Source organism: Ranitomeya variabilis, chromosome 2, assembly GCF_051348905.1.
Source record: "Ranitomeya variabilis isolate aRanVar5 chromosome 2, aRanVar5.hap1, whole genome shotgun sequence".
NCBI lineage: Eukaryota > Metazoa > Chordata > Amphibia > Anura > Dendrobatidae > Ranitomeya > Ranitomeya variabilis.
The window spans coordinates 796,078,238-796,091,999 of NC_135233.1; the positions used below are offsets into that span (position 1 = coordinate 796,078,238).

The 13,762-nt window shown below is 41.0% G+C and overlaps 1 protein-coding gene across 9 annotated transcripts in view; it reads right to left on the bottom strand.

Moving 5' to 3' along the window:
• The window catches only part of SENP6 (SUMO specific peptidase 6), a 147,676-nt gene that overhangs the window by 73,257 nt on the left and 60,657 nt on the right, over positions 1-13,762 (bottom strand). For 3 of the 9 annotated variants that reach the window (XM_077289870.1, XM_077289866.1, XM_077289875.1), the window contains 3 exons: positions 10,491-10,595; positions 3,851-3,871; positions 3,605-3,669 (listed from right to left, as the gene is read on the bottom strand). In XM_077289870.1, the coding sequence (XP_077145985.1) occupies positions 3,605-3,669; positions 3,851-3,871; positions 10,491-10,595 (191 nt within the window). The remainder of the gene's footprint in view (positions 1-3,604; positions 3,670-3,850; positions 3,872-10,490; positions 10,596-13,762) is intronic. The other 6 variants (XM_077289871.1, XM_077289868.1, XM_077289874.1 and 3 more) reach the window with 4 other exon arrangements.

The window sequence follows — 13,762 nt, forward strand, 5'->3', positions numbered from 1 at the left end:
ACTAGACCCCCCCGAGGATCTTATCTAGATGTGTTGTGAGAACTTTGAACCCCCAAGTGTTTCACTACAGTTAATAACGCAGAGGCATGAAAATAAAAAATCTTTTTATTTCCACAAAAATTATTTTTTAGCCCCTAGTTTTGTATTTTCCCAAGGGTAACAGGAGAAATTGGACCCAAAAGTTGCTGTCCAATTTGTCCTGAGTACGCTGATACCCCACATGTGGGGGGGGGGACGACCACTGTTTGGGTGCATGGCAGAGCACTGAAGGGAAGGAGCACGGTTTTAGTTTTTCAACGCAGAATTGGCTGGAATTGAGTTAGGACGCCATGTCGCGTTTGGAGAGCCCCTGATGTGCCTAAACAGTGGAAACCCCCCAATTCTAACTGAAACCCTAATCCAAACACACCCCTAACCCTAATCCCGACGGTAACCCTAGCCACACCCCTAACCCTGACACACCCCTAACCCTAATCCCAACCGTAAATGTAATCCAAACCCTAACCTAACTTCAGCCCCAACCCTAACTTTAGCCCCAACCCTAACCCTAGCCAAAACCCTAACCCTAGCCAAAACCCTAACCCTAGCCAAAACCCGAACCCTAGCCAAAACCCGAACCCTAGCCCCAACCTGAACCCTAGCCCCAACCCTAACTTTAGCCCCAACCCTAACCCTAACCCTAGCCCCAACCCTAACCCTAACGGGAAAATGGAAATAAAATAAAATTAAAAAAATGTATTTTTTCCCCAACTAAGGTGGTGATGAAGGGGGGGTATGATTTACTTTTATAGCGGGTTTTTTAGCAGATTTTGATGATTGGCAGCCGTCACACACTAAAAAACGCTTTTTATTGCAAAAAAATTGTTTTTGTGTCTCCACATTTTGAGAGCTATAATTTTTCCATATTTAGGTCCACAGAGTCAGGTGAGGTCTTGTTTTTTGCGGGACGTGTTGACGTTTTTATTGGAATCATTTTCAGGCACGTGACTTTTTTTTATCGTTTTTTATGCCGATTTTTGTGAGGCAGAATGACCAAAAACCAGCTATTCATGAACTTCTTTTGGGGGGGCGTTTATACCATTACGCTTTTGGTAAAATTGATAAAGCAGTTTTATTCTTCGGGTCAGTACGATTACAGCGATACCTTATTTATATCACTTTTTATGTTTTGGCGCTTTTATACGAAACTATTTTATATAAAAAATAATTATTTTTGCATCGCTTTATTCTGAGGACTATAACTTTCTTATATTTTCGCTGATGACGCTGTGTGGCGGCTCGTTTTTTGCAGGAGAAGATGGCGTTTTCAGCGGTTCCATGGATATTTATATCCTTTTTTTTGATCGTGTGTTATTCCACTTTTTGTTCGGCAGTATGATAAAGCATTTTTTGCCTCGTGTTTTTTTTTTGTGACGGTGTTCACTGAATCGGTTAACTAGTGGGACAGTTTTATAGGTCGGGTCGTTACGGACGTGGTGTTACTACATGTGTGTACTTTTATTGTTTTTTTTTTAATTTAGATAAAGAAATGTATTTATTGGAACAATTTTTTTTTTTTCTTTATTTAGGAATTTTTTTTTTTAACACATGTAAATATTTATTTTAAAACTTTTTTACATTGTCCCAGGGGGGGACATCACAGTATAGTGTCAGATCGCTGATCTGACACTTGGCACAGCACTGTGTCAGATCAGCGATCTGACAGGCAGTGCTCCTGGCTTACCAGCGCCTGCTCTGGGCAGGCGCTTGTAAGACACCTCCCTGCAGGACCCGGAAGCAGCCCCGTGGCCATTTTGGATCTGGGGCCTGCAGGGAAAAGGAGGTAGGAGACCCTCAGAGCATCGCGATGACATCGCGTTGCTCCGAGGGTCTCAGGGAAGCACACAGGGAGCCTCCCTCCCTGTGCGATGCTTCCCTATGCTGCCGGAACGCTGCGATCATCTTTGATCGCAGAGTTCCGGGGGTTATTGTGGCAGGAGCGGTCCATGACCGCTCCTGGCACATAGTGCCGGATGTTAGCTGACACCCGGCAGCGCTACCCCGCGATCGGCTGCGCTGGACATACTATTCCATCCATGGGAAGTAGGGCCCATCCCACATGGACGGAATAGTACGTCCAATGGTAGAAAGGGGTTAAAATAAGCTATGGAGGGAGATTCTCACGGAGATATGAGATTGGGAAAACCTTGCCGTGGTGGGATGGCTTTCACGTTTTTTTTTGTTTTTTTTTAATAAAAACAGTGTTAAAATAACCTGTGTTATGTACATGTACTATTACTACTTATTAATTTACTTATTACAGGGTATTGGCTCATTTTGTTTTTCTCTTAGGTTCTGATAAGTGGCCACAGGGAGCATGCACACATATGCATTGCACTTAGTCAACATATGCTTCGGCTCAAATTTGTTTTCATCTACATATTAGGAAAAATGTGGATTTCTCTGGAATAAAACATAGTAACATAGTTATTAAGGTTGAAGGAAGACTTTAAGTCCATCTAGTTCAACCCATAGCCTAACCTAACATGCCCTAACATGTTGATCCAGAGGAAGGCAAAAAAAAACCATGTGGCAAAGAGTAAGCTCCACATTGGGGAAAAAAAATTCCTTCCCGACCCCACATACGGCAATCAGACTAGTTCCCCGGATCAACACCCTAAAAAGGAATCTAGTATGTATACCCTGTAACATTATACTTTTCAAAAAAGGCATCCAGTCCCCTCTTAAATTTAAGTAATGAATCACTCATTGCAACATCATACGGCAGAGAGTTCCATAGTCTCACTGCTCTTACAGTAAAGAATCCATCAGATTGTAGATATCAAGGTATCATTTTATTCAGCTTTCTAAGACCAGGAAGCTCATAAACGGCTCAGGAGGGTTGATCCTACTGACAGATTCCCTTTAGGATCCCTTACACATTCTGGCTAGATGGGAGTGTAAATGGCTCCCAAGTCAAACATAAAAAGCAATTAATTAATTAATTAAGATAATATGCTAATAAAAGTTCAAAACACACAGACTAATAATTATGCCACATATTATACAGCAGTTTACTGAAACTTGTATTTCCACAATTCTCAACAGATTAGTTTAGTCGGGGAAAATCAGACAGCACATGGATGGCATCAGAAAGCGGTCAGATTTTTTTCACTGACCCATAGACTTGCATTTCTGATTTTGATCCAACAGTTGGATCAACATTGGACACGTCTCTGCGATTTGGCACAGACCACTCAGGTCTGAGGAAAAAAAAAATCTGACATTTGAACAGCCCCATAGACAATCATGGATATGAGTGCTATCTATAAAAAGAAACAGATAGTCCTCAAATATGAAAAACTGAGGTGTGAACGAGCCCTAAGAATGATAATTAAGTGGGTTGGTCCCTTTGGTTATTTCCTCAAGAAAAAAACTTAGCATTTTGGTCATGCATGCCATCTTTGAACTACTAAAGAGACAGATTCCACTATCAGAACGTGTGATGGAAATTACTACTGCAACTTTCATCTTAACCATAAAACTGGGTCAGCAAAATCTTCTAAAAATCTGAAGGTGTGTCCAGTTTTTCTATAGGTTTACAAAAAGAGCATTGAAAACTTACCCAGTCTTTCTGACACCCTAACTGCATCAATGTCTACCTTCTGAACATGTGGAGGGTATTCTTTCCTTTGCAAAATAAGAAATAATAATATAAACAAAATTAATAAAACATGGTGGAAAAAATAAAAAGCAAGCACACTTAGAAATGAAACCCCAAAAAGGAAGGAGGGTCACTTCTGTCCTAAGTGAAAACAAATATGTAGAGGGAAAGAATGCTGCATGCTTTACATCTAGAACCCACACTTACCTTTCCCGTCTTTCCAGACTGCTTAAAATGCAAAAAGAGAAAACAGTGTAAGATATGCATCCCTGCAGGATAGTAACCTAAAGGACCTTGCAGATTGTCGTTTTACAAAACCCCAGTCACATGGCAAAAAAAAGCCCAGAGAACTTTAGGGAAACTTTGGATTGTGTTTCTGCCAAACTTTTTCTGTAGATTTCACGGTTACAAACAAGTGATGACATTTGAGACACACCCGCATGTTTTCACGGTTTTATTTCTTCTATTAAAAGAATATGCTGGTAAAAAGTTGCCAACATGCCAAATACAACTCCTTTGCGCAAAGAAAAAAAACAAAAAAAAGTGTACCATACCACTGTGTACACATTTTATTTAACTGGGTGGCACTATAGACTAGTGCAAGCAAAAAGACGTACCGTATTTTATGGATTATAAGACGCACCCCAAATTTTCAGGAGAAAAATAAGAAAAACATTTTTTTTAATAAAATGGTGGTGCTTCTTATAATCTATTTCAGCGCTGAGATCTCATCTTTCGAGATCCTGGTGCCGAGATCTCCATCCGCGCATGCGCCACTCCCCCGGCAGCCATTTTCCCGGAGTCCACCACACAGGAAACCATGGAACTGGCGGGGGCTCTGGCCTTTCATAAAATGTCGGCAGAGCCCCCGGCAGCACCGGAGACCCCAGCACCACCGGGCACCCCCTCATCTCAGCCTGCGGCCTGCAGCAACGGTACCGGTAAGGTTAGGCAAGGTACGCATTTCCCAAAATTCCCAAAATTTTGAGGGGGAAAAGGGCGTCTTATAATCCGAAAAATACAGGAGATTGTCTTGTCTGCCATCTTCAGGAGCACACCGCTCCTCAGCCCCCAGCTTCCTGTTTGCCAGGACGTGGTGTGCTTCTGATGATTAACAGTTTTGAGGGTCTCAGAATCTCCCGTATGAGGCAGCTCTGTCTCTGCAGCATCGGAGGAGCACAGGGGCACTTAAAGTGGCAAATTCAGGGTTCCGGTCAGCTTCAGAGCAGCGATTGAAAGTTCTATTACAAAGAGCCTAGAGGTGCTGCACTCCCAGGCAACAAGCAATAAATACCGTATATATTCGAGTATAAGCCGACCCCCCCTAATTTTGCCACAAAAAACTGGGAAAACTTAATGACTCGAGTATAAGCCTAGGGTGGAAAATGCAGCAGCTACCGGTAAATGTCAAAAATAAAAATAGATACCAATAAAAGTAAAATAAATTGAGACATCAGTAGTTTAAGTGTTTTTGAATATCCATATTGAATCGGGAGCCCCATATAATGCTCCATACAGTTCATGATGGGCTCCATAAGATGCTCCATATTAAAATATGCCCCATATAATGCTGCACAAATGTTAATTATGGCCCCATAAGATGCTCCATACAGACATTTGCCCCGTATAATGCTGCACATGGCCCCATACAGATAATTGCCCCATATAACGCTGCACATGTCCCCATAAGATGTTCCATGCAGATATTTGCCCCCATATAATGGTGCACATGGCCACATAAGATGCCCCATACAGATATTTGCCCCCATATAATGGTGCACATGGCCACATAAGATGCCCCATACAGATATTTGCCCCCATATAATGGTGCACATGGCCACATAAGATGCCCCATACAGATATTTGCCCCCATATAATGGTGCACATGGCCACATAAGATGCCCCATACAGATATTTGCCCCCATATAATGGTGCACATGGCCACATAAGATGCCCCATACAGATATTTGCCCCATATGCTGTTGCTGCGATAAAAAAAATAAGAAAAATCACATACTCCCCTCTCAGGCTCCCGCCACTTGTTATATTCACCTGCTCCGCGTTCCACCGCTGCCGGGCACCGCTGTGTCTTCCATCCTCTGCACTGACGATCAGGCAGAGGGCGGTGCGCACTAATCGCGTCACCGCGCCCTCTGACCTAAGCATCACTGTGGAAGTCGCAGCGGCGCCGACGGAGAAACGAGGAGCAGGTGAATATCGCGCACTGCCCCCCGTCATACTCACCTGCTCCTGGCGCCGTCGCTGCACATCTGTTTCCCGGTGCCGCAGCTTCCTCCTGTAGTGAGCGGTCACATGGTACCGCTCATTACAGTAATGAATATGCGGCTCCACCTCTATGGTACCCCGGGTACCATCCGCGCATGATCTGCTTACTTCCCGCATGGTGGGCATAGCCCCATGCGGGAAGTAAGCGGATCAATGCATTCCTATGTGTGCAGAATCGCCGCGATTCCGCACAAAGTAGTGACATGCTGCGGACTGTAAACCGCTGCGTTCCCGTGCGTTTTTTCCGCAGCATGTGCACAGCGTTTTTGGTTTCCCATAGGTTTACATTGAACTGTAAACTCATGGGAAACTGCTGCGGACCCGCAGCTGCAGAAATGCTGTGGATCCGCAGCAAAATCCGCAACGTGTGCACATACCCTTAGTCAGTCAGATTTTAACCTCTACAACATGGGCAAGACCTAAGAGCTTTATAAGGATGTCAGGGACAAGATCCTAGACCTGCACAAAGCTGGAATGGGCTACAAAACCATAAGTAAGACGCTGGGTGAGAAGGAGACAACTGTTGGTGCAATAGTAAGAAAATGGAAGAAATACAAAACGACTATCAATCGACATCGACCTGGGGCACCATGCAAAATATCACCTCGTAAACCTACCCTTAAAATTATAGACTGTTTATGTCTTTGTCAGTGGGCAAACTTACAAAATCAGCAAGAGATCAAATACCGGTACTTATTTCCCCCACCATATGTCTAATATGCCCTTCTAGCTTTCACAATTAAACACATAATTTGTGATTTTTCAAGTTACTTTTCTTTTTTTGGTTTAGTCGTATTAGTTAATGGTAAAAACTAGAGCATTTATTCAAAAACTGAGAGGTTTAAGGGTATGTCTCCACGTTCAGGATTGCATCAGGATTTGGTCAGGATTTTCCATCAGTATTTGTAAGCCAAAACCAGGAGTGGAACAATCAGAGGAAAAGTATAATAGAAGCATATGCACCACTTCTGCATTTATCACCCACTCCTGGTTTTGGCTTACAAATACTGATGGAAAATCCTGACCAAATCCTGATGCAATCCTGAACGTGGAGACATACCCTTAAAGTCACAATCAATGAAGCAGCCACAAATATCTGGTAGGCAAAAGTTACACCCACATCGGCGAACAGAGAAAAAAAAGTGAACACATACAAAAAGACCTTTAAGAGAACCGGTCATCATGTTTAGCATGTTAAATTAAATGTATGGCCATAATGGCGCTGCAATACAGACTCAATAGATAATTTTACTGAAGAAAACCGCTTTCTGGTTGCTCTTTAATCCACATTCGAAGTTTGGATGTAATAACCTCTTGGAGCGTAGAGGCAGGATGGTGGGTAGGGTCTTCGGCTTTGGTGTCTGTATCTTCCTCCTTTTCTAGAATTTGTGCCAGTGCCGCCCTTGCTGCGGGCAGCTCATCCACAGATTCATCCCCCCATTGGTCTTCAGTAAAATGGCGCCGGTGAAGGTGCATGCTCAGGTTGAGATCTCGGCTCGTCAGAGTCTCAGTCTGTGCATGCACCAGCACCATTTTACTGAAAACCCCCAGGAGATGAATGCAAGAACCATAACCAAAAAAACCTACCCATAGTCCCACCCCTATTCACCGAAAGGTTATCACACAAAAACCTCAACTGTGAATTAACCCTGTCATGCCATGGCCATTTTTCGCTTTCGTTTTTTCCTTCCCTTTTTTCCAAGAGCTTTAACTTTGTTATATTCTCGTCACTATAGCCGTATGAGGGCTTGTTTTTTGCCGGACGAGTTGTACTCATGGATGGCACCACTGATTTAACATATAGTGTGCTGTAAAATGGGAACAAAATTGCAAGTGTGATGAAAATGCAAAAAAGTGCAATTCCACAATTGTTTTTTTTTAATTTACCATGGTCACTATATAGTAAAACTGACCTGGCAATAGGATTCCCAGGTCACTAACAGCTCGCAGATACCAAACAAGCATAAAATATCCAAATTTGTATGAAAAAAAAAGTTTTTCAATTTGTCGCCATCTTCTGAGATCCATAAGTTCGCATTTTTCGGGATCTGGAGCTGGGTAGTGGCTTCTTTTTTGGCCCTGAACTGACGTTTTTACTGATACCATTTTAGGGTAAAACGATGTTTTCATCGCTTTTTTTGTATTTTATTGCAATGTTGGTGCTGCCAAAAAAACATAATTATCAATGCAATCAATAGAACAGAGTACATAGTATGACACTAAATTAGGCCCTATGCCTGACATTATAACGGGCCTTAGTTCAATAGTAATAGTTCATAATCAAGGACTCTCCCATTAGAATTTAATCTACAAAAACATGGAGTCTTATAGTCCACAATCAAATATAACAAAGTTAATTTAAATATGAACAAAAAAGACTCCTATTGATGGCAAAAGGGCTCAGTTATAACTAAATGTGAGTATACTATAGTTTTATTTCAATATCTCCTTAAAGTGGTATACACACCTTTAGTTATAACTGAGCCCTTTTGCCATCAATGAGATACTCCTTTTCAATCATGAAATTATAACAAACTGGATATATGGGTATTGCAGGTTTATTCATGTGGATTTATGTACTACGATGCTACTGATTATATGAGCACTAACACAGGCAATACATTTGTTTTCCCACCCACTGAAGACTATTTTGGGGACAGCATGTTCTTTACACCTGTGTCCAACTATCTACTTTTTCGGTACTTTGTATTTGAATGTTTATGCCTAGTCTTTTTTTTTTGTACATATCTAAATACACTTTGTTAGATTTGATTTTGGACTATATGACTCTGTTATTTGTGGACAAAAAAAACAATTATAGCATTTTGAATCTTGTTACGTCATTAACCAATTGGACTAATTTGTTTTACATTTTGATAGATCAGACACTTCTGAATGCAACGATACCAAATATGTGGGTTTTCTTGGGGTTTTTTTGTTTTATTTTCAGTGAGGTAAAAGGAACTTTGAACTTGTGTTTTTTAATTGTTTTCATAGTTTTAAAAACTTTTTTTTTTTCACTTTTTACTGAATTTAATAGTCGTCCGATCGCATGTGCTATACATAGCAGTGCTTCAACAAAAATCACTATCTCCTATGAAAGCCAGCCACAAGCCGGTGTTTGCAGTAGTATCGTAATGACAGGTACGGGGGTCTTTTGGAGAACACCCCCGCTGTCTTGAAAAGCCATGGGCGCCCCACAATCAAGGGGTACCAATGGGCGGCCAGAATGACGCACTTCTGCTGGAGTTAAATCTCATCATCAAAGGTTGGATTCACCCGTGGCTTTTACAGGCACATGACAGCTGATTAAATCATGTGCAGAGAAAAATGCGGGCTCAGCGTCGGAGGCCCCATAAAAGTCATGAACACGACATATGACAAATATACGTTGTGTCATGAAAGAGTTAAAGAACAACCAAGAAGCAGATTTCTTCACTATAGGCATCTATTTAAATCGGTATAACAGCGCCATTATAGTCATGCTTTTACTTTCACATGCTCATGTAGGAGAGGCAATTGAGCTATGGCAGCTTCTAGCCTCCCATGAAGACTATTGAAGCATGCCAAAGTAAAAAAAAGTTTTAAAAAATATAAAAAAGAAATAAAAAAAATAAGCATAAAAGTTCAAATCACCCCATTTTCGCCCCATTCAAAATAAAACAATAAAAAAAAAATTAAACATACACATATTTGGTATAGCCGCATTCAGAATCGCCCGATCAATAAGAAAGAAGGATTAACTGTTGTTCAACTGCTATGTTATTGAAAATAAAAATTATTGAAACTAGAAAGAAGGATTAACCTGATCGCTAAACGGCGTAGTGAGAAAAAAAACAAAACAAAATTCAAAACGCCAGAATTACGTTTTTTTGGTTGCCGCGACATTGCATTAAAATGCAATAATGGGTGATCAAAAGATCGTATCTGCACCAAAGTGATATTATTAAAAACGTCAGGTCTGCGCGCAAAAAATAAGCCCTCACTTAACCCGAGATGACGAAAAATGGAGACGCTACCATTATCGGAAAATTGTGCAATATATATTTTTTTTTTTTTAACAAAGTTTGGAATTTTGTTTTCACCACTTAAGATAAAAAAGAACCTAGAGAAGTTTGGTGTCTAAGAACTCGTAATGACCTGGAGAATCATAATGGCACGTCAGTTTTAGAATTTAGTGAACCTAGCAAAAATACAAAACAAAAATCTAGTGTGGGATTGCACTTTTTTGCAATTTCACCACACTTGGAACTTTTTCCCGTTTTCGAGTACACGATCTGCTAAAACCAATGATGTTGTTCAAAAGTACAAATCGTCCCGCAAAAAACAAGCCCTCAGATGGCCAAATTGACGGAAAAATAAAGTTGTAACTCTGGAAAGAAGGGGAGTGAAAAACGAAAACGCAAAAAGCTCTGGTCATGAAGAGGTTAAAAAGGTGGAAATTAAAGAAGAATTTGGCACAAGTCAAATTCAAGCTAAAATCACCAAAATGTAGACCATATGAAAACAAAACAAAACAAAAAAAAGCAATAATGAACCAGGCCCAAAATGCTCATCCTACCTCTGTGCAGCTGTTTTCAAGCCCATCTGAGTGATATTTATGTGATGAAATAACCTTCCCTGCAGCATAGTACCCGGACAGTGGGGAATGTTCTGGGCATTCTCCCTGTGATAGGGAAAAAAACGGTAATTAGACCTACCGGTGATTGTATTTCCAAGAATCCATCCTGACAACACTATGGAGGTCGTCCTTCTTATCCTTGCTTGGACAGGAAACAACGAGAGGTTAAAAGGACACATCCCATCTCTACTCCTCAGTGTCTTTTCCAAGTACCACACAAGGATGGATGCAACAGAATTTATTGACCATTCTTTATACAAACGTTCATCACATAAGTATAGAATTTCTCAAGGGGAGGGAACTAGCCGTGCGGTCATTGGATAATACAGTTATCGGTAAGTCTAATTACCGTTTTCCAGGTCATCAATTCTGACAGCACTATGGAGAATACCAAAGTATGCCGTTAGGGTGGGACCACAGCATGAAGAACCTTCCTACCGAAGGCAACCCGTCCTGAGACTACTTTTAATTTGTAATGTTTCGATAAGACACTGAGGGGTGGAGATGGGAGGGTCCTTTTACCCTCTCGTTTCCTGTCCCAGCAAGGATAAGAAGGATGACCTCCATAGTGCTGTCAGGAGGGATGACCTGGAGAAATGAGCTGGCAAAATGTATTACATGTAGAGATCCATTACCATTTCCAAACATATAAGTTACATAGGTTTTATGTTAAAAACAGTGTACGAGAGTGGTTTTTGCAATGTAGTTAGAGCTTATCACCAAGAAATCAAGCATAGCAGAAGCTTGTTGTTTAGAAGACTAGCAGAGCTGCAGCAGATAAAACATCTGCAACAGTTTTATAAAACTACAGCAAGGCAAATAAATGAATCATCGCTGGAATCCGTTTCTCTGCCCCCATTTTATACTGCACTCGGATTGGGAAGCATAAACATGTGATAGATTCGTTTTAAGGAAAATTATATGCCATGTCAAGTGAAGAAATGACTGGCAAGACCCCAGTCAGTCTCCCACACGGAGGTGCCAGTGTCTGTTTCTAGTGGACAAGTTGTCGTACATGTAGACACACTTCATTTATGCAGCTGTCTATGAATGTGGTCTTAGGCTAGACATGGCTTTCTTATATTGAATGGATGTAAGAAGCCTAATTTGTAACCATTCTCATACCAAATCAGCATAATGCTACTTTTTATATACACTGTACTGCTGAACTTTCAGATTATACCAAATTCAAAGGTGTTGTGCCAGATACATGCAAAGAATTGATCTCAGAGCAGAATTCATTACGGTTTAAAGAAGTTGTCTCACTTTCACAGCTACTGTGCGCTATCCGACGAATGCGGGGACGCTGTAAGTAACTGGATCCAGAGATCCGCCCAGTCTCAGAGCACCGGTTACAAGCTGTAAAGCAAGCAGCTTTCAAGTGTGTGCTCCTTACGTACAATAACGATCACCTACGAGGTGGCCAGTAATCTCACAATGAGGTGGCAATGAGTTGTAACCTTTTGAATTAAAAATCATTCCATTCTTGCTTGTACAAGCACAATTTCACCAATTTAATGAGATGCACAAATCCTTTTAATTCTATTAATAAACAAGAAATGATTTTGCTAGAAGGTTGGTGTAAATTATTGGGATTTGTTTCATATTATTTTCTCATGCACAGCATCTCTCACATTCAAAACACATACTGGAAGTATGTTCAAAGTAAACTAACCAGAATTATGACACGAAGATAAGAAATTCTGCTACATGCAAGTAACACAAATCATGGCCAAAAGTGTTGGCACTCTTGAAATTGTTCCAGAAAATGAAGAAGTATTTCTTCCACAAAATTATTGCAATTGCAAATGTTTTGTTAAACACGTTTATTTCCTTTGTGTGTATTTATTTGTACAACACAAGAAAAAAAAAGGCAAATTGGAAATAATTTCACACAAAACCCCCAAAATGGGCTGGACAAAATTCTTGGCACCCTCAATTTAATATTTGGTTGCACTCCCTTTGGAATAAATAACTGAAATCACTTCCTATAGCCATCAACAAGCTTCTTACACCTCTCAACTGGAATTCTAGGCCCCTCTATTGCAAACTGCTCCAGGTCTCTCACATTTGAAGGGTGCCTCCTATCTCCACAGGTGTTCAATGAGATTTAGATCCAGACTCACTGCCGGCCACTTCAGAACTCTCCAGTGCTTTGTTTCCATCCATTTCTGGGTGCTTCTTGAAGGATGTTTGGAGTCATTGTCCTGCTGGAAGACCCATAACCTAGGATGCAAACCCAGGGCACTACACTGCGTCCCACAATCCTTTGGTAATCTTCAGATTTCATGATGGCTTGCACAAAGCCAAGACACCCAGTGTCAGAAGCAGCAAAACAACCCCAAAACATCTTTAAACCTCTCCCATATTTGACAGTAGGGATAATGTTTTTTTTTCTTTGTGAACCCCATTCCGTATTCGGTAAACAGTAGAATGATGAGCTCTACCAAAAAGCTCTATTCTTGGTCTCATGTGGCCACAAGACGATTTCCCAGAAAGATTTTGGCTTACTCACATACATTTGGCAAACTGCAGTCTAGATTTTTTAGGTCTCTGTGTGAGCAGTGAGGTCCTCCTGAGTCTCCTGCCATAGCGTTTCATTTCACTCAAATGTCGACAGATAGTTCTCACTGACACTGATGCACCCTGAGACTGCAGGACAGCTTGACTTTCTTTGGAACTTCATTGGAGCTGCTTATCCACCATCCAGACTATCCTGTGTTGCAACCTTTCTGCAATTTGTCTCTGCAGTCCAAGTTCAGGGAGATTAGCTACAGTGCCATGGGTTGTAAATATCTTGATTATATTGCGCACCGTGGACGAAGAAGATCTTTTAGAGATTGACTTGTAACCTTGAGATTGTTAATATTTTTCAACAATTTTGTTTCTCAAGTCTTCAGACAGCTCTCTTCTCTTTCTGTTATCTATGCTTATTGTGATACACACAGACGCACAATGCAGAGATTGAGTTAACTTCACCCCATTCTATCTGGTTTCAGCTGTGATTTTCATATTGTCAACACCTGTTACTTGCCACAGATGACTTTGAACGAGCATCACATGCTTGAAACAAGGTTGTTAACCCAGATTTTTGTCTGGCCCATTTTTGGAGTTTTGTGTGAAATTTTGTCCAGTTTGCCTTTTATTCTTTGCATTTTTGTGTTGTTCAAATACACACAAACGAAATAAACCTGTGTAAAACAAAACACGTG